This window comes from Panthera tigris, chromosome A2 (assembly GCF_018350195.1).
Source record: "Panthera tigris isolate Pti1 chromosome A2, P.tigris_Pti1_mat1.1, whole genome shotgun sequence".
Taxonomy (NCBI): Eukaryota; Metazoa; Chordata; class Mammalia; order Carnivora; family Felidae; genus Panthera; species Panthera tigris.
This window is the reverse complement of record NC_056661.1, coordinates 139,158,278-139,176,213: the sequence shown is the minus strand read 5'-3', so window position 1 is coordinate 139,176,213 and position 17,936 is coordinate 139,158,278. Positions and strand designations below refer to the sequence as shown.

Below are 17,936 nucleotides of genomic sequence, written 5' to 3'. Positions count from 1 at the left end.
CATCAGTTCCTTTGTGAAGGCATTAACCTTCTTTGTAGCAAAGCCAATATGGCGTTGGACTTAACTATTTATAGTCCCCAGCCAAAGAGACCAAATACATATACTGTCTACTGGCTGGAAAACATTTTTTAGGGAGACTTGCCTCTTTTTTTAATTCTACTTTTCTGTTCTACAGATGGATCTCAAGGTGGTTCAGGATCAATTTCTTACAATAGTAGTATTTATATTGTGACAAGGGGTAAAATTTCAAGACCAGCACTAGTCAGTAATTTAGTTGAGATTATGAACATTAAATATTATCTCATTGATCTTAAGCATAACAACATCCATCTCATTATGTTCAGGGGTTGGAATGTGTGCAGGAGAATGATTATGAAAGTGTAGGATGGATGATTTAAGAATTGAGGAAACTCGGGGTGCCTGGGTGGCTCAGTCAGTTAAGCATCCGACTTTGGCTCAGGTCATGATCTCAGGGTCTGTGGGTTTGAGCCCTGCATCTCGCTCTGTGCTTACAGCTCAGAGCCCGGAGCCTGTTTCAGATTCTGTGTCTCCCTCTGTCTCTACCCCTCCCCCACTTGTTCTCTCTCTCTCTCTCTCTCTCTCTCTCTCTCTCTCAAAAACAAATAAGCATTAAACAAAATTTTTTAATTAAAAAAAAAAAAAGAATTGAGGAAACTCGGCTCCTTCAAAGGGAATAATAGTCCAAACAAGTCTGAGTGGCAGAGCTACAGAAATAAATAAATAAATAAATAAATACATAAATACATAAATAAATAAATAAAATGTCTTTGTGTGATAGCTGTCTTCACACCACCTCAGTCTTCCAGCTTCCTCCCTCATATACATCCATGTTCAGCCCAGCAATTTTACAGAAGAATATGCTCCTGTGCTCGTTCTTCTCCTAAAATTGATTTCACTGACGTCTGATTGACCTACAAAAAACCATAGATATTTGATATATACAACGTGTTTGGAGATAAGTGTACACCCATGAACCATCATCAATGTGAAGGCCAAAAACTTTTCCATCACCTCCAAGTTTCCTTTTGTCCCTGTGCTTTTTCTTTTTTTCTCCCTTTTGTGGTAAAAGCACTAACATAAGATCTGCCCTCTCAGTGAATTTTTAAGTATACAATACAGTATTGTGAATCATAGGCCTTATTTTGTGCAGTAAATCTCTAGAACTTATTTATTTTTCATAAGGGAAACTTTGTACCCTTTGACTAACACCTCCCCATTGCCCTCTCCTTCCATTCCCTGGCAAACACCATTTTACTCTCTGCTTTTATGTGTTTGACTATTTTGGATTCTGCATTTCTGTAAGATCATACAGTATTTGTTTTTCTGCATCTGGCTTATTTCACTTAGCAGAATGTCCCCGAGTCCATCTGTCTTACTACAAATGGCAGGATTTCCTTCTTTGAGGCTGAATAATATTCCATTGTATGTATAAGCCACTGTTTCTTTTTTTTAATACCACTTTTACTTTACCTACTTGTTTGTCAGTGGACATCTGGGTTGTTTCCATGTCTTGACCATTGTGAATAATGGTTCAGTGAACATGTGAGTGCAGGTATCTGGTCAAGGTCCAGATTTCAATTCCTTTGGATTTACACTCAGAAATGCCTTCCCTACTGCACATAATGTAATCTAACTCACCTACTCATAGACCTTCCAAAAGGTAGTCCATAAGAATCTAGCCATTTGCTCATTTGTTTATTCCTCTGGAGGGATTTTTTTTTTTTTTTTAATCTAGGCCCTAGAGCAGTACTTCACCAAAAAAAAAAAAAGTTTTGAAGACCCTGGACTTCGAGAAAGAAAAATTAGCCACAGGGGAAGGTATCACTAAAGTCAACAGCTGAAAGAAATAGGCACCGGCAGTTACTATTGGCAATAGTTGAAAAACTATCTAGTAGATTCTATTAGGACATAAGAGGTCAAGAATCTTATAGGAAAAAAAAAAAAAAATGGAACCAAGTTGTTTTCGTTCTGAGAATAGATCTAGTTCAGACTCCGCTCATGATCACGGTACGTGACTTCGCTGCCCTAGTGTATGACCCGAGTTTAGTATATTTTGTGAAAACTGATGGATCTGACAACCAGCTGTCTCAATTTGATCAAGGTACTGTTGAGTTGATGAGTCGAGTGTTTGTTTTACATGCCAGTTATATGTACAGTGTTGAGAGTCGCTGTACCAAAAGGAACATCTATGACACTGCCCCTGCCTTCAAACAATTGGTTATCTCACTAGGGAGATAAAACCTACACATGTGCAACAATTAACAGTCAAGATAGACAAGACATAGATTAAAATCTGTAACAATCAGGTATATAATAAAGCGTTAAATTAGAGATGAGCGTCTCATGGCAAAATTCCAAGGGTACAGAGGTAGAAACAGAGGTAGAAAAGGAAGAGATCAGGGGAAGATGTGTGAAAATGGGGAACAGAAATTAAGTCTCGCAAATTGAGAAAACCAGGCAAAAGAGGAAAAAGGGGAGAGGACATTCAAAGAAGGTGATGGAGGTATAGGCACCAAGACAGATTTCTGTTATTGGCCGGGAGATCCGTATTTTATAAAGCTTTCACACAAATCTCTTCTATGAAGGGAGAATTCTTTGCTTAACAAGTTTATTCTTTTCAGTTTTAAGGAGATGTTCAAATGTGGCAAGACCAAAACAGTCAAGCAAAAAGCCTGTGCTGAGGTGATTAAACAAGAATACCAAAAACTTGGGCCAATAAGGTAAGATGCACCTGCACGCAGACGCACAAGCAAACACACTCATGCTCACACAGGTGCATACTGTTTATACTGCAAGTATTCGTGCAAAGGGAAACAGGCACATAATAGTCTATAATGTGTTTAGGACACCTAATAAGGGCCTTGAATATGCTAGCCCTTGTAAATAGATCTCAACATGACAAAATACATACTTTTAGCTCACTGAAATTTACCAGGTAGAATCAAAGGAAGCCGAAGACTCCATAGAGGAGTGGAGTCCTTTTCTAACTGTGCTGATTCTCTCAGATTGTTGACACATAATCATCTGGTTTTTACAGCGTTTAGCGTTCTGCTAAGATTACTCTGGCAATAGCTCAGGGAGTTTCTATGAATGTCCTGACTGAGAAAATAAATGAAATGATGGGAATTTTTGCACAGGTATCAGGAAATTGTGACCTTGGTCCTCTTCATTGTGATGGCTCTGCTATGGTTTAGCCGAGATCCTGGGTTTGTTCCCGGTTGGTCTGCACTTTTTTCCAAGTAAGCATTACATATTATGTTTGTCAAACCTTCCTGGTTTTTGTTTTTTGTTTTTTGTTTTTTCTGGTTTTCTCCTAAGTGGTTCCTATAACTCTATAAGATTATATGAGACTTTTTTCCCCCTTCCTTTCCACTGAAAAGATTTAATTCTAATCTTTTCAGGAAAAAAAATAAGAAATGAAATTTAAGGTAAGACTGCAGATAAGACAATCATATATTCTGTAACTAAAAGTCAGGCTCCTTTAGGCAAAGCTATTCCCAGCCTTACAAAATTAGAAATATAATCTGTAGGAAAGCCATGATCTGTGGTGGTTTGGAGTGCAGACTGTGGAGCCTCACTGCTTGAGGTGTATTCTGGATCTTCCACTTTGGGCAAGCCACTTATATCTCAGTTCCTTCATCTGTGAAATAAGGCTAATAACAGCACTTAGAATAGCGCTGCCCTACTCTAGACTGACAGTGCAGAGCCTGCTTGGGATTCTCTCCCTCTTTCTCTGCCCTCCCCTGCTCTCTCTCTCTCTCTCTCTCTCTCTCTTTCTCTCTCTCAAAATAAATAACATAAACTTTAAAAAAAAAAGAGTAGTGCTGCCCTTACTCCCTACAGAAATGCAATATTTATTATGAAGTGAGATAAATGCCACTCCATCCTTGTGAATAACCTGAGATGGATCGCTTCTCAGCCTTTTGGCTAAGATCAAGTGTAATAACCTGAGATGGATTCATATTCTGTGATTTTTGCCAACTTATTTTTTTTTTTTACTCAGGTCAGTATCTTGTCCTTTTTTTTCTAATTATGTTCCTTTTTTATACTAGTTCACTATACATCCATCCCTGCCCCTATTTTTTAGATAAAGAATTCCTGAATAAGTAATAAGACTGATTTTACAAACTAATGTTAGCAGCTGGGTCGAGTTAATTTCATCTCGCAGTGTCTTATAGACCAGCAGTCCTGCTGAGTCATATGAAGTCACGGGGAGGATGATAGCGTAATTTTCTAAATTAAGGGCCATCCTATGTGTCAATATAAATACTTTGGTTTTGAAATGTATGTTCCCAATCTGTCTTTCACTGAAGTACTCTGCTTCCTAAATTGAGCAGATCTCCGATGATGACTTCCTGTCTCACATCCCGCAGCAAGAATCCATGTCTCTGGGGACAGAAAGCAAAATTGTTTTAGTTAAAGGTGTTCTGCTGACATGGAATAAAGAGGTCCTTCTTTTCTTGAATAGAGACTTCTGGCAATATAGGCATTCACAACATTTTTTAAAGGTGCGAGGTCTGTGTGCAAATTCCTAGTGAACATACAAGTGCAGCAGTGTGATGCGGTAGCGTGTTTCAAAGGATCAGCTTCAGCTTGATAAACTTTTTGTTTAGGACTAAAGCTTTTCACTTTGAGAAGTCTAAACAAAAGCAGCATCCTGTTATTCATAGCAAGCTATCATTTAACAGTTTGATTATTACTTTTTAGTTTTGTAATAGGTTGTAAACCAACGTAAAAAGTGAGTTTCCTTTTCAAAATTCCACTCCTATTAACCTAAGTAGGGAGAGTCTTCTCTAAACACTAGTGTGTAAACACTAAATGAAATCAGATAGTAGCTAATAAAAACCAGGAAGAAATCCCAGTATGAATTCAACGTAGTAAGTTTCTCATTTCTGTTCTTTATAGGAAGAAAGTGTAATTCAGAAGATATTTTGTTTGCAGCAGGAAAAGAGAGTATATTTACTATGGTCAGGTGTTCGTGTTATGTAGAATTCTGAGAGAAAACAATAGGAAAAGGAACAAAGGTTTGAGAGGAGAAGGAATTTGAAGATATAGGTCTAATTGACTTTGATTCATAAACCGCCAAAGCAAATAAAATTTGTGTAAGCTTAATATTTTGTAATACTGAGACAACCTTAGTTCATAATCAAGTAACAATAAAATGAAAATAAACAAGTACTGAAATAATAAGGGTTTTAAAAGTCTTTGGGAACACAATTACCTCAATATTTATGGTTTGATTTTATGTAAAGTATATTCTGTAGAATATATTTGTAATATAGAGATTTTAAGCATTTAGAATTTCCAAAGCTAGGATGATATATCAAGATTTATAGCTACCACCTAATGTTTTCATTCCATCTGTTTGAACCTGGACTGAATTCAATGTGTCTTTTCATATAAAACAAAATCAGATTACATGATGCCTGACCTAATTTGGTAAAATTACAATAAAAAATTATAACTCAAGTAAAAGAAATAAGGAGCAATAAAATAATAAATATTGGTGAATTTTGTTGAATAAATTACACCAAATAGCTTTGTACTTAGCAAAGAAATAAATAAAATCTATATTTAAGGAAAACAGACTCCTTCCTAAAGTTGCCAGATTGAATAAAAATAATGTGTTTCCTTGATTATTTATACTGTTCAAGTAAATCATAGGAGTAGAGAGCTTCTATAGTATGTACACATTGCCGAGTCACAAGGCAGCGAAATAATCTTTAGGGTGTACATATTTCTTCTCAGGTTACAAAGATTCACTAGTTAATACTGCTGAATCTTAAAACTGAATTTTAATTATGTATGTCTGTTTCATTCATGTCTGGTTTCCAGGTGCTTATTAACAGTTGAGGCTTCTGGGAACCTGTCTTACTTGCTGGAATGACCTAGTGATTCTAAGACCCCATCTGTTCCTGAATCACTCTTAATTTGTACAGTGATCATTTATGAGCATCTCATAAACCATTCTAATAATTAATATTCTTGATTGAGTTTCACAGGGTACAAAGCATTAAATGGGTTGATTTCATTTGTATGATATGGCTAGGGCCTATAATCACAGTAGCAGATGTTATATCTTAGAAAAACAGATCAATTTCTTTTCATAATTTACAGAAGAATTTTAGAGGACTCTAGAAACACCCTTTTGTTGCCACAAGTCAATACTGTGATATCATACAACAGTTATACAGGGCTTTGCCTAGTCTAGCAATTGTTTTGGCTTCAGTTCTCTGCCAGTATATTAAATGAAAAAATTCAAAGAAAAAAATCACTTACCAAATCCTTGAGCCTTGCCTAAAAAGTGTGGGCCATTATGTTAGCATGTGTATTCATGGTTTTGAAAGTAGGAAACATATATGGAAACAATGAGAACATGGTCTGAGATTTTCGGCTTCACTAAGTTATATCATTTAGTTGGAAATCCATAGATTTTAGACCTGATTATCCAGAATAAATAATCTATACCTCCACTACTACTTGTATGCTTATTAGCATAGTCGATTGTTGTTTAGTTCATTCAAGTTCTTCCTGCTATTTTTAATGTACACATCTGTCCTTTTTCAGGTATCCTGGTTTTGCTACAGATTCAACTGTTGCCTTACTTATAGGACTTCTATTCTTTCTTATCCCAGCTAAGAGATTGACTAAAACTACACCTACAGGAGAAATTGGTTGAGTATTATTTATAATTCTGAATGAATTTGACAGAAGAGCAAAAATTACAAAATTCCATTGGTTTCAGTTAGCACTTAGAACAGAAGGAATGGACATGCTTCCACAGCACGCCCTGTTTGCACACCGCAACCCTTATTCAGCCAGCACGTGTTCTCCCCCTGCAAGGAGAACCATCTTACTTGGCAGAAGTGAGAAGTAGATTTCCTTATGCAACATGGTTAGAACGCCACTATGAGTGATACTGTTTGGTTCACAATAGGCCCACTTCCCCTGCCATAATCAGAATTAATCTTACTATTGGCAAACATAGGAACAAGAACTTGAAAGTCATACTTCATGATGAGCCCTTGGTAATAAATGCTGAGGATCTAAAAAGGTGAGGAGTTTCAAGGGAAAGAGTATTTACATCATCATAGTAATCCTGGAGAGAATGCAAATCAAGCCCACATTTAGCCAGAACCCTAGTGTCACAAATGAAAGACGTAGTATTCAGTGGGAGCATTCATTGTCTTTGTAATACATGGACAAAGAAGTATCCTTGTTTATGTGAGCATACCCCCCTTCCCCTGACACACACATATTTTTTAAACACAGGATTCTGCCGCCCCCCCCCCATTTATGCTTTATACTAATATAGCAGGTGTTTTTGGTAGTCAGATTCCTATGTTGTTATTGTAGGACAAATGGTTTAAAATTGTTTGGAAATAGTCTAGTAGAGGGTGGGGGGTTTTATTGTTGGTTTTTCTTTTATTTGTCCCTTCTTTTTTTTTTTGCATGGGTGGAACCTGGATTCATGGAGTTGAGTTGGCCCACCTGACTCCCTGTGTCCAAATTGATAAGCGACTAATGAGTCAGATTTCTAGGAGATGATATATATAAATAGCATAATGTAGAAATAAATGCCTTTTGTTCTTTACTTGAGTCTAGAACATCTCAAAGTGTGTTATAAGGAGATATTGTAATACAGAGTAATAATTTCTGTGAGACCCTGAGGACACTGACCGTTGAAGTCAAATCCCTATGGCCTGTTAGTGGCCAGTGTTGAGGTACCAATGCTTGGCTTAACTTCCCTGGTTCCCACATTTGAATCCTCCTCTCAGAAAAAGCCTTGCTTCTGTTGGGGAGAAAGAATTTTATCTTCCCTTCAAGATCCTTCCAGCTGGACTAAGACTCAAGTTGATAGGAGCAGATTAATGGTAGAAAATCAAATTTAATGGTGTACATACAGGGAATCCACACAGACATGGAAGTTCCAAAGACAGTGAGGCAACATGACCCTTATATGAGCTAAGAAGAGGGATAGGGGTCTGAGGATACAGAGGAGAAAGACCAATAGCAGGAAGGTGAAAGGAGATGTTTGGAAAACAAAGGTTACCCAATTATGCAGATAAGTTTCTTAGGTAAAGAGAAATCTTTGTTAATCTCTCTCTTCCTGGTACAAACATAGTTGAGTGGGGAGGCAAAGAACTTTTTCTGAATCTGCTGGGGTTTTTTTGTTTGTATTTTTAATGTTTTGGGGGGTTTTGTTTTGTTTTATTTTTAAGAGAGAGAGCACTAGCAGAGGGGCAGAGAGAGGGGGGGACAAAGTATCCAAAGCAGGCTCTGCAGTTATATCAGCGAGCTCCATGTGGAGCTCAAACTCACGAACCATGAGATCATGACCTGAGCCAAAGCTGGACACTCAACCACCTGAGCCATCCAGGTGCCCAAGTCTGCTGGGTTTTGATTGCTTTTAACTCAAAATAACATTCATGACAAAGTCGCCCATCTTGGGGCAGCCTGCCGTTGGCCCCTATACCAATGTCTACCATTCTCTGTCTTCTCATTCTTCAACTCCTGTTCTCCCTGATAAACTCATTCACACTAGGTTTAAAAATGGCAAGACATTATGTGTTAAATTTTACATGAGAGGTATATTTCAGAAATGTTTGTGTTTTAACAGAAAATATATCCCTTTTTTTTGAGAGACAGAGAGAGAGCACACACACACAGGTGGGGAGGGGCAGAGGAAGAGAGAGAATCTTAAGGAGGCTCCATGCCTAGTACAAAGCCTAGTGCAGGGCTTGATCTCAAGATCATGAGATCCTAACCTGAGCTGAAATCAAGAGTCAGACGCTTAACTGACTGAGCCACCAAGGCAGGCCTTAATAGGGTATATATATCCTAATTCAAGCAAGGAAGAGCAAAATCTCCATCAATAGTGAAGGTAAGTTTGGTTTAGGTTTAACAGGAGATAGGAAGGAGTCTTAGTAGTAACCCTAAAATCTCACCATGTAGAAGGCCACTTGTTACACACAAATGTTAAATGGGAATAATATATTCATGGATGACCTTTTTTCTCAACAAATCAAATGAGCCATTATGACCTAAATATCAAAAAAAGTCTTTATGATAATTGCTTTATAAGAATTTTAAGAGTCTTATGAATGATACTTAAATTATTTAATCTGAACTTTGATTTTAATCTGAAATCATGATGAATCTATTATGACCCTCCTCATGATTTGAAAAAATAAAAAAGGTTCAAGAAAATAGTGAATAAAATTATAATGCTACAGTGATGATATTAGAACCAATGTCGTATTAGACACTTTGAATAGCAAAGAATAGTATAGTCAATGCATTGTGTTACTCATAGTAGGCAGAATGTTAGTGGAATGAATGAATGAATGAATGAATGGCACTATAAATGATAATGTTATAATCTATCTAAATCTGTAATATGATCCAAAGGATTTTTCCAAGTCATGTTTATGTTTGTTTGTTTGTTTTGGAATACAGTGTTCCACCTCAGCCAGGTAGAAATCACTCAAAGTTCAGATCAAGTTACTTACCTAAAAACAATAGAGGAATATTAAAAACTTCTTATGAGATGGCGGTTTCAGGTAATGAAAACAAATACATGTCATATTGTCATCTTTTAAGCAATGTATAACTGTGGGAATTGTGTTTTGCAGTTGCTTTTGATTATTCTCCGCTGATTACTTGGAAAGAATTCCAGTCATTCATGCCCTGGGATATAGCCATCCTTGTTGGCGGAGGGTTTGCCTTGGCAGATGGCTGTGAGGTAATACTCTGTGTCTAAGATACTTAACAATTAACTAGACTTTTCCAAAGAAGAACAAGAGACATTTAAGCTTTGACATATTCAACTTCACCCTATCATTTTAATGATACAGAATTCAATAGTCATGCAGTGAGTATACCACACAAATAAAGTGAGTTCAATAATTTTTACAGGCTGTGAGCATAAAACATCATTTTTTATGATGTCCCAACATGTCAAAAGGAATAAAGCAAAGAAGATTAGAATTCTTAAACCATGAAATGGTACTAGAAGACTAGCTAAGTAAGAAAGAAATGCAAAAATCATATGTACAATGACTCCTAGCAAAACATTTTGTTTTATACCTTTACCTTATTTCATGATGAATTTGAGTACCTCACAGACTTCTCTTCAGTGTATCATAGTCCAGGTGGGCCTGGGTGGCTCAGTCAGTTAAACGTCCTACTCTTGATTTTGGCTCAGGTCACGATCTCACAGTTCATGGGATCAATGGGATCAAGCCCGGCTTTGGGCTCTGCCCTGAAGGGCTCTGCGCTTGCTCTCTCTCTCTCTCTCTCTCTCTGCCTCTCCCCTGCATGTGCTGGCTCTCTCTCAAAAATAAACATTTTTTAAAAATTTACAATATATCATAGTCCTAAGGCTGTCAAAGAAGAATAAGAAGTAACAGTACTTCATTACATCATTTATTTATTACATATTAAGTACATTAAAAGTACTTAGTACATGTTGGGGCACCTGGGTGGGTCTGTTGGTTAAGCATCTGCCTTCAGCTCAGGTTAGGATCCCACAGTTCAGGGGTTCGAGCCCTGCATGGAGTTCTGTGCTGACAGCTCAGAGCCTGGAGCCTGCTTCACATTCTGTGTCTCCCTCTCTCTGCCCTCCCCCTGGTCATGCTCTGTCTTTCTCTGTCTCTATCTCAAAAATAAATAAACATTAAAAAAAAAAGTATTTAGTGAATGTTTATTGAATGAAGTCCAGAGAGAATTTTACATAACCATTGCTAATACTACATTATGTCTAATTTTAGGGAGAAATAAAACCACCATTAGGAATAATTCTTTGGCCTGTCATCTGCTATCTAGTTTATATAAAGTAGAAGTCTGGGGAGGCCTTTGTCACTTGAAAGTCATTGTAGGGCTGCTGGAAAAAAGCATCTTCTTAAAAAGTCCATGAGAAAGTTTTTACTCTTTGACTAATTAAAAACCCTCATTTCTGGGTCTTATAGTCATCTGTGAAACACTTAAAGCTCACAGCTGCTCCATTTCCTTATTCAGCCATCAGAGTAAAAAGGATGATGAGAGAGATGTGTTGTGTCCAGCCTTTTCGTTTCTGGAAAGTTAAATTTTTATTTTTCTCAAGGTGAATAACTATCTGCTATCTTCTAAATAGCCTCTAGGGAGACTGTCTTTTGCTTCTTACTTTATTGTCAATTTTTCTGTATGGCATTTGGACACAAAACTTTCAACTTAATAGGTGAAAAATCTCAGAAATTGTCTCAATTCTGAGGGCCACTTATAATGCCTTTTTACATCTAGATTTGGCTTGCCTCATAGACCACTCAAATTTAAATGATAGAAATATAAGGCAAATTCACTTTTTTCCCCTACTATTTCAGAAATAATGAGATCTGCTTTCTCAGAATCAGTAACTTCCGTTATTTTTATTGCTAATTTGAACTGTGAGGGAATCAGAATCGGTAATTCTGACACTGATGTTAACTTTGTTCATGTCTCCTTCCCAGAATATCTGTCCGGATTGGACTCTAGATACTCAAAGTGATTTTAAAAGCATTGGCCAGACCCTAGAATTGCAAAATCCAAGAAAATTAAAAGGTGTGGACTTCCTCTGATACACTAGCCCCTCCCACTGGAAGAATTAGGGAAACCTTCTATGGTTTGGAAAATCCTGGTACATAGAATTAAGTTTCTGTGGGATATCCAGAATGACCCTATCCCTGAGTGGGTATATTGAAGCCATGAATTTCAAAAATATGGCTGTGGAAAAATATGCCCCTAGAAACTGACTTTACAAAGATTTGGAGACAGTTCATTTTTTAAAATTTTGTTCCAAACTGTAATTAGTTTGGCAAATGTCCAGAACTCAATAACCCTCCTGGGTGGGAGCGGTGAGAGAGCAGCTAGCTACTAAAGCATTCACCTCTTTGTAATTCGCTCTCTCTTAAAAGCCTGTTAACTTTGTTTTAATATAATCACAGTACACTAAGTGTCTCAGGTATGAACAATATTCATATAATCCTAATGGAAAAATTTAAATATTGATTTAATAAAAAATGTTGATATATGAGTAAAGGAAATGGAGGGCCAGGAAATACATGTATGGTAGATGGTGTAAGAAAGCTGAATCCTTATGTAACGTATTAGAAAGTCAGTAAACAAAATCTAAATTAGCAAATTAGGAAAACACATAGTTTAAAAAATAGCTATAAATAGCTAATATGGGTTGAAAATTGTCTCTGGGGAACACAACGTAGGAATAGAGAGAGGCAGACCAGAGGGCTTCCATTTTCTTAAAGTCCTGTAGTACCACGTGATTTGTCCATATAAATTAGGTAAAATTAAATTTTAATTTAAAAAATGTGGGAAGACAATTCAAACTTCCTAAAGCATGTTGGTAGTGTTAAAATAAGAATAATTGAGAACTTCTCCATATCAGAGCCTCCTAGATCTACCAAACTATGGGAAAATATGAAAGATTAAAGTTATATTTTAGAAACTGTGTTCTTAGGGCAAAGGTTACATTTTATATATTTAAATTGTGTGATTAAAATGACTTGTTTACAAATAACATTACAAATTATTATTATTTTCTTTTTTTTTTTTTTTAGGAATCAGGACTATCTAAGTGGATAGGAAATAAATTATCTCCTCTAGGTTCATTACCAGTATGGCTAATAATTCTGATATCTTCTTTGCTTGTCACATCTTTAACAGAGGTAGCCAGCAATCCAGCTACCATTACCCTTCTTCTCCCGATATTATCTTCATTGGTGGGTATCTCATTGATCTGCTTTTATACTCATCAAAAGTGTAGTGTTCTACCTTGCTTGTTCTCATATTGTGGTATGGAATCATTTTTGGTGCGAATGATCTTCCTATAAGTAACTTATAGAGTGGTCTTTATTTGGGTTGATACTTTTTTGGGAGACCTCAACGCAGAACTCCGTTCTACATTCAAGCAGCAAGATCTTAAGAGCAGTACTTACCTTCTTTCTGCCCAGATTTTTCATTTGCAGATAAGTACAAGGGTCAGCCTGGATCCTTTCCAGCTGTGAGACTTTGGGATTCAGTGTTTCCTGGCAACTTCAGTATTTAGATGTCTAACACTGACACTTCTCCCTCCAGGAGAAGTGGTTCATATAGGTGATTTTCAAGTGAATAAGAAGCTAGGCTTATGCTTCCGGCTTTAAGCTTAAATATCTTAGACATGGTTGGTTCTCTCTATAGCCCAGGGAATAATTTTAAAAGATAAGTAAAAACCAGATTTGCAAGGAGAGAGAGGAAACGACAATCTACCTTTTTTCTCCCCACCTAGCCAGCAGTTACAAGAAATAGCGTTAAGTAAAATGTTTTCCTTATTGGGACGGCTGAGTTTGGTGAGAGGTAGCACTTTAAATCAAGAAGGATTGCCCTTCTGAAATTGTTCTCCTCCAGCTCAAGGCGCATATGATAGCATTCTTAAGCTGCTGCTTCAAATTAGAGAAGAAATGTAGACAGTTTATACTGGAAAAATACCATTTTGGTTTTTCTGTTTTTTATTTCTCAACAGGGAACAGATGAAATGGCACAGTTAGAAAAGTTAGATGATGAGTTAAGAATAGGAGTGACTCTTCTTCTGTGAAGATCCCTAAGCAAATTTTAAATTATATATGGCGCAGAGGCAGAAAAGTTAATGGAATAATGAGAAGCTTTGGAGCCAGAGAGACATAAGCCCCTACATAAGCTCTACTGCTTGCCACCTTTGTGTCTGGACTTTAACCTTTCTGGGCCTTAGTTTCTTCATCTATTATTTGGGGCTATAGTAGCCATCTCATAGGTCATTGGGAATATTAAGTTATTTTATATAAATACACACACACACACACAGAGCACCTAGCACACTGGATAAATGATAAATTGCTTCTGTTTTTATTTAGTTCCTGGAATAAATGATACTTTATTTTCTAAATGAACTGAGCTTTAATACTTAAATGGGCATCAATAACCATATAGACAACAACAAGAGGAAGAGACATTTCTGAAAAATATTCTTCAAGCTAGAGTTGCATTTATGTGTACAATTTTATGTCTTTAAGTTTTAACCTGCTTCTGCGAAAGTTTATTATAATAATTTTGCTCATTTTGATGCTTGGTGCCTACCTCAAAATTTTACTTAGACTCCTTTGTCTTTCCCAACAGGCTGACGCCATTCAAGTGAACCCTCTTTATATTTTGATACCTTCTACTCTGTGTACTTCATTTGCATTCCTCCTACCAGTAGCAAATCCACCCAATGCTATTGTTTTTTCATACGGCCATCTAAAAGTAATTGACATGGTGAGTGAGCTGTAAGAAAACAATCAGGTCCAATGTCTTGCGTTATCGCTCCTTTTACACACTAATCAACTTCCAGGGAAAGCATGGCTTGAGTTCTGTTTCTGAAGGTGAGTACATGATTGGTCATAGAATTGTTTTCAAGAGTGATACCAGAAGCAAACATGCCATTAGAATTTGCAGTCACAAATACGGATACTGAATGCATCAGTAACACCCTGGAAGAGGGAAAAGAGCATAGACTGTGTTCCACACAAGGGCTTAAACTTACATGTCAAAATCAGAATCCAACTTGACCTAGGCAAAAGGAAGAAATAGAATTAATGAAATTCAGCAGTCACGCCCTGTGGTTTTCTATCACAAACATCTTTGCAACCAACCAACATTCACTTTGAATAACACACTGGGCTCAGTGCCTGCTGATGAAAAGTCGTCTTTCTTGTTGTGATTCTAATAGTGGCATCTGACATGAAAGTGCAAGCAAGTCATAACGGAACATTTAGTGTGGTGTCTACGTGTGGTGTTTCTTCCGATCCGATGGGGGCCCCAAAATGTGGGGCAACGATCAGGTGGAAGCCACCTGAGGCAGAACAGAGGAGATAGAAGTTGACTGAATACACCACAAGAACAACGGGCAGGACGGCAGAAGAAAGGCTGTCTGCAAGGAGGCAGTGGGTGGGGGGCGTTTTTAAAGGAGGAAGTTGAAGAGGTTTGGCAATATATGGAATTTTCCCTTTTTTGGTAACTGAGCCTGGGTGTAAGTAGCCCATTGGTCATTTAGGGCCTTTGGATATTTGGGGGTGGGTCCCCTGATGGGCCTGTCTGTATTCAGCCAGGTGGTCACTGTGACCCTTTCTACATTCCCTTGCTCGTGGCTGTTTGCCGTGGTAGGCAAGGACTAGCTTGAGAATACTCTAGTCTCCCCCAAATCTTGATCACCAACTTCCAAACCAAACCAAACAGGAATGTAATGAAAGTAACTTCCATTAGTTTACTCTGCAGGTGCACTCCCCAGGTTAAGTCCCAGCTCCCTCCTGCCACACACATTGCTGTCCCTACATTCCTGCAATGTAAACATTTTGGAAATGCCTCTATGCAGAAGTCACATAATATTCTTTTGGAAAAGAAAATGTGTATGACACCATATAACCAGTGTCCTGTGCACATGAATTTAAACAATAAAAACAGGATTCTGGAATAAGTGAGTGGCTGGCATAGAAAGAAAAGGAGGCTTCCTATAATAATCATCACTAGATATCCCCTTTTGCTTTGGGGCTCCATGCTTTAAAACCAAGAATGCAGAGGTAAGCAATCTTTCCCTGTAAAAAGTCAGACAGTAAATATTTGACACTCTGTGGGCCATATGCTCTCTGTCACAACTACTCAATTCTGCCATTGTATCACGACTGCAGCCAACAACAATATGTGAACAAATAGTCATAGTTCTAGTACCATAAAACTGTATTTACCAAAACAGGTCATGGGCAGTATTTTGCCAGTCTCTGTTTTAATGGATAGAAAACAACTTTGAAATTTTTAGTAGCTACCAGGATGATGACATAAGAGCCAGAAAAATGGGCACTCTAAGAAAGGTGGATAGAAGTGGCATTTTATTAAATCTCAATAGGAGAATACTAAAGGCTAAACTAATAATGGTATTGAGTGAACATGAAGGATCCAGTTATCATATCGTGACCTGAACCTGACCCACTGAAAGACAAGACCTCAAAACTCAAATTCTGATTTAACATGAAATGGCAATTTTTCAAAGGGATTTTTTCTTGAGTTAGATGATTCCAGTATATTCCTAAGAGGAACCTCTCAGCATCTCCAACTAAATGTCATTTAGCTGGGGACGGATTCTCCTTTGACATGAATGGAAGAATTCATTGTTTTACGAAATGACAGCAATTTACACACATCATTTAGGGCGCATGTAAATCTGGCATATACTTTCTGCTACAGTGTTCTAACTCTCCTATAGGTTTTCTTTTGGGGAGACTGACATTTATGCTCTTTCCTATTCAAGGTTAAAGCTGGACTTGGTGTTAATATCGTGGGTGTCGCTGTGGTGATGCTTGGCATGTCCACCTGGATTGTGACTCTGTTTGACCTCTCTACTTACCCTTCTTGGGCTCCTCCAATTACTAATGCGACCATGCCATGACAAGCATGAACATTATAACTATCCTGTGGTGAGTTTTGAGAACCATTGAGAATTCACTGCAGATTTGGCTTTGGAAAATTGATGACACATTTAAATTAGTCCTGATGTAGCTTTTGTGGTTCCAGTAAACGCTCAAAACCTGCTGGCATAACCCAGAGTTCACACCAAAGAGCGTCTCCGTGCCTTTATCAAGAAGCTCACAGCTGAGATTTTGCTCATAGACCCTGTGCATCCTGCTTCAACGTAAGAGTAATTTATAACATGACCTTCAAAGAGATTAGGTGATTTATTTCATTTTATAGTTTTGGTTTGGTGTAACATTTCAAACATCAATTTAGTATTTCAGAAACTTCCCATAAAGCTAGAAATAGGAAATAAAACATACCAGTTAATTAGGTACTTGGATAAATCATTTCTGTAGTGTTGCTGAAGGGAATTTGTTGAAAAACCAAAGCAGTGGTCATCTGCTGGTACAGAAGAAAGGTTTAATTTAAATGAAATCTGCACTCTGTCATTTTAAAAAATACCAGATTATTTTTGACGTATACATATGATATGAAAATTGAAATTGAACTGGTAGTTTTAAAATCATAGTTGAATCCACTAAACAACAGAAATCTCATAGATAAGGATTAATGTCTACTTGACCTTATGGTTGGATTAATATAATTCATACCTTTATATCTCAGTGCACTAAGAAATGCATTTTGTAGAGCTGTGAATAATGCTTGCTATGATTTGCACTGTTAGCACAGTGTAGGTATAAAAGAAAGCTAAACACTATAAAACTATTAACACATTTATGTATATGTATAACAGTTTTGTTTATATGTTTATCTTATAAATACATAAATACAAAATATAAATATAAATCAGAAATACATAATGTCATATGTAAAAAGAGAAGATTCAGAAATCTAAATGAATTATCACTATGTATAGAGATAGAAAAAAGTAACATAACTCCATTATTTTCAACATTGAGGCAAAATATCAGATGAAAAATAAGAATAAAATATAACTGTTGACATGTTTACGAAATAAAAATTATTAAATTAACTATTGAACAATAATTTTATTATTACTAAATAGTTAATAATTTAATAATTATTAAATTAATAGTTATTAAGTTATTCATGGGCAAAAAAAAAGAAGGGGTGTCTGAGTGGCTCAGTTGGTTAAGCATCTGACTCTTGATTTCAGCTCAGGGCAGGATCTCAGTTTGTGGGTTTGAGAGCCCCGTGTCAGGCGCTATGCTGGTGGTGAAGCCTGCTTGGGATTCTCTCTCTCTCTCTCTCTCTCTCTCTCTCTCTCTCTCTGCCGTCACTCATGCTTGCTCTCTCTCTCTCTCTCTCTCTCAAAAATAAACTTTAAAGCAGAAAAGGAAAGGGAAGAAAAGAAAAAAGAAAAGAGAAGAGAAGAAAAAAGAAATCTGAACATCCAGACAAAAGTA

At 37.0% G+C, this 17,936-nt stretch overlaps 1 protein-coding gene across 4 annotated transcripts in view; it reads left to right on the top strand.

Moving 5' to 3' along the window:
* SLC13A1 (solute carrier family 13 member 1) overlaps window positions 1-16,511 on the top strand; it is a 233,236-nt gene extending 216,725 nt beyond the window's left edge. For 3 of the 4 annotated variants that reach the window (XM_042970994.1, XM_042970999.1, XM_015540691.2), the window contains exons 11-17: window positions 2,643-2,741; window positions 3,159-3,260; window positions 6,589-6,695; window positions 9,657-9,766; window positions 12,612-12,773; window positions 14,182-14,319; window positions 16,346-16,511. In XM_042970994.1, coding sequence (XP_042826928.1) covers window positions 2,643-2,741; window positions 3,159-3,260; window positions 6,589-6,695; window positions 9,657-9,766; window positions 12,612-12,773; window positions 14,182-14,319; window positions 16,346-16,483 — 856 coding nt within the window. In that variant the 3' untranslated portion in view covers window positions 16,484-16,511. The remainder of the gene's footprint in view (window positions 1-2,642; window positions 2,742-3,158; window positions 3,261-6,588; window positions 6,696-9,656; window positions 9,767-12,611; window positions 12,774-14,181; window positions 14,320-16,345) is intronic. The other variant, XM_042971009.1, reaches the window with a different exon arrangement.
* The last annotated feature ends 1,425 nt before the right edge of the window (window positions 16,512-17,936 follow it).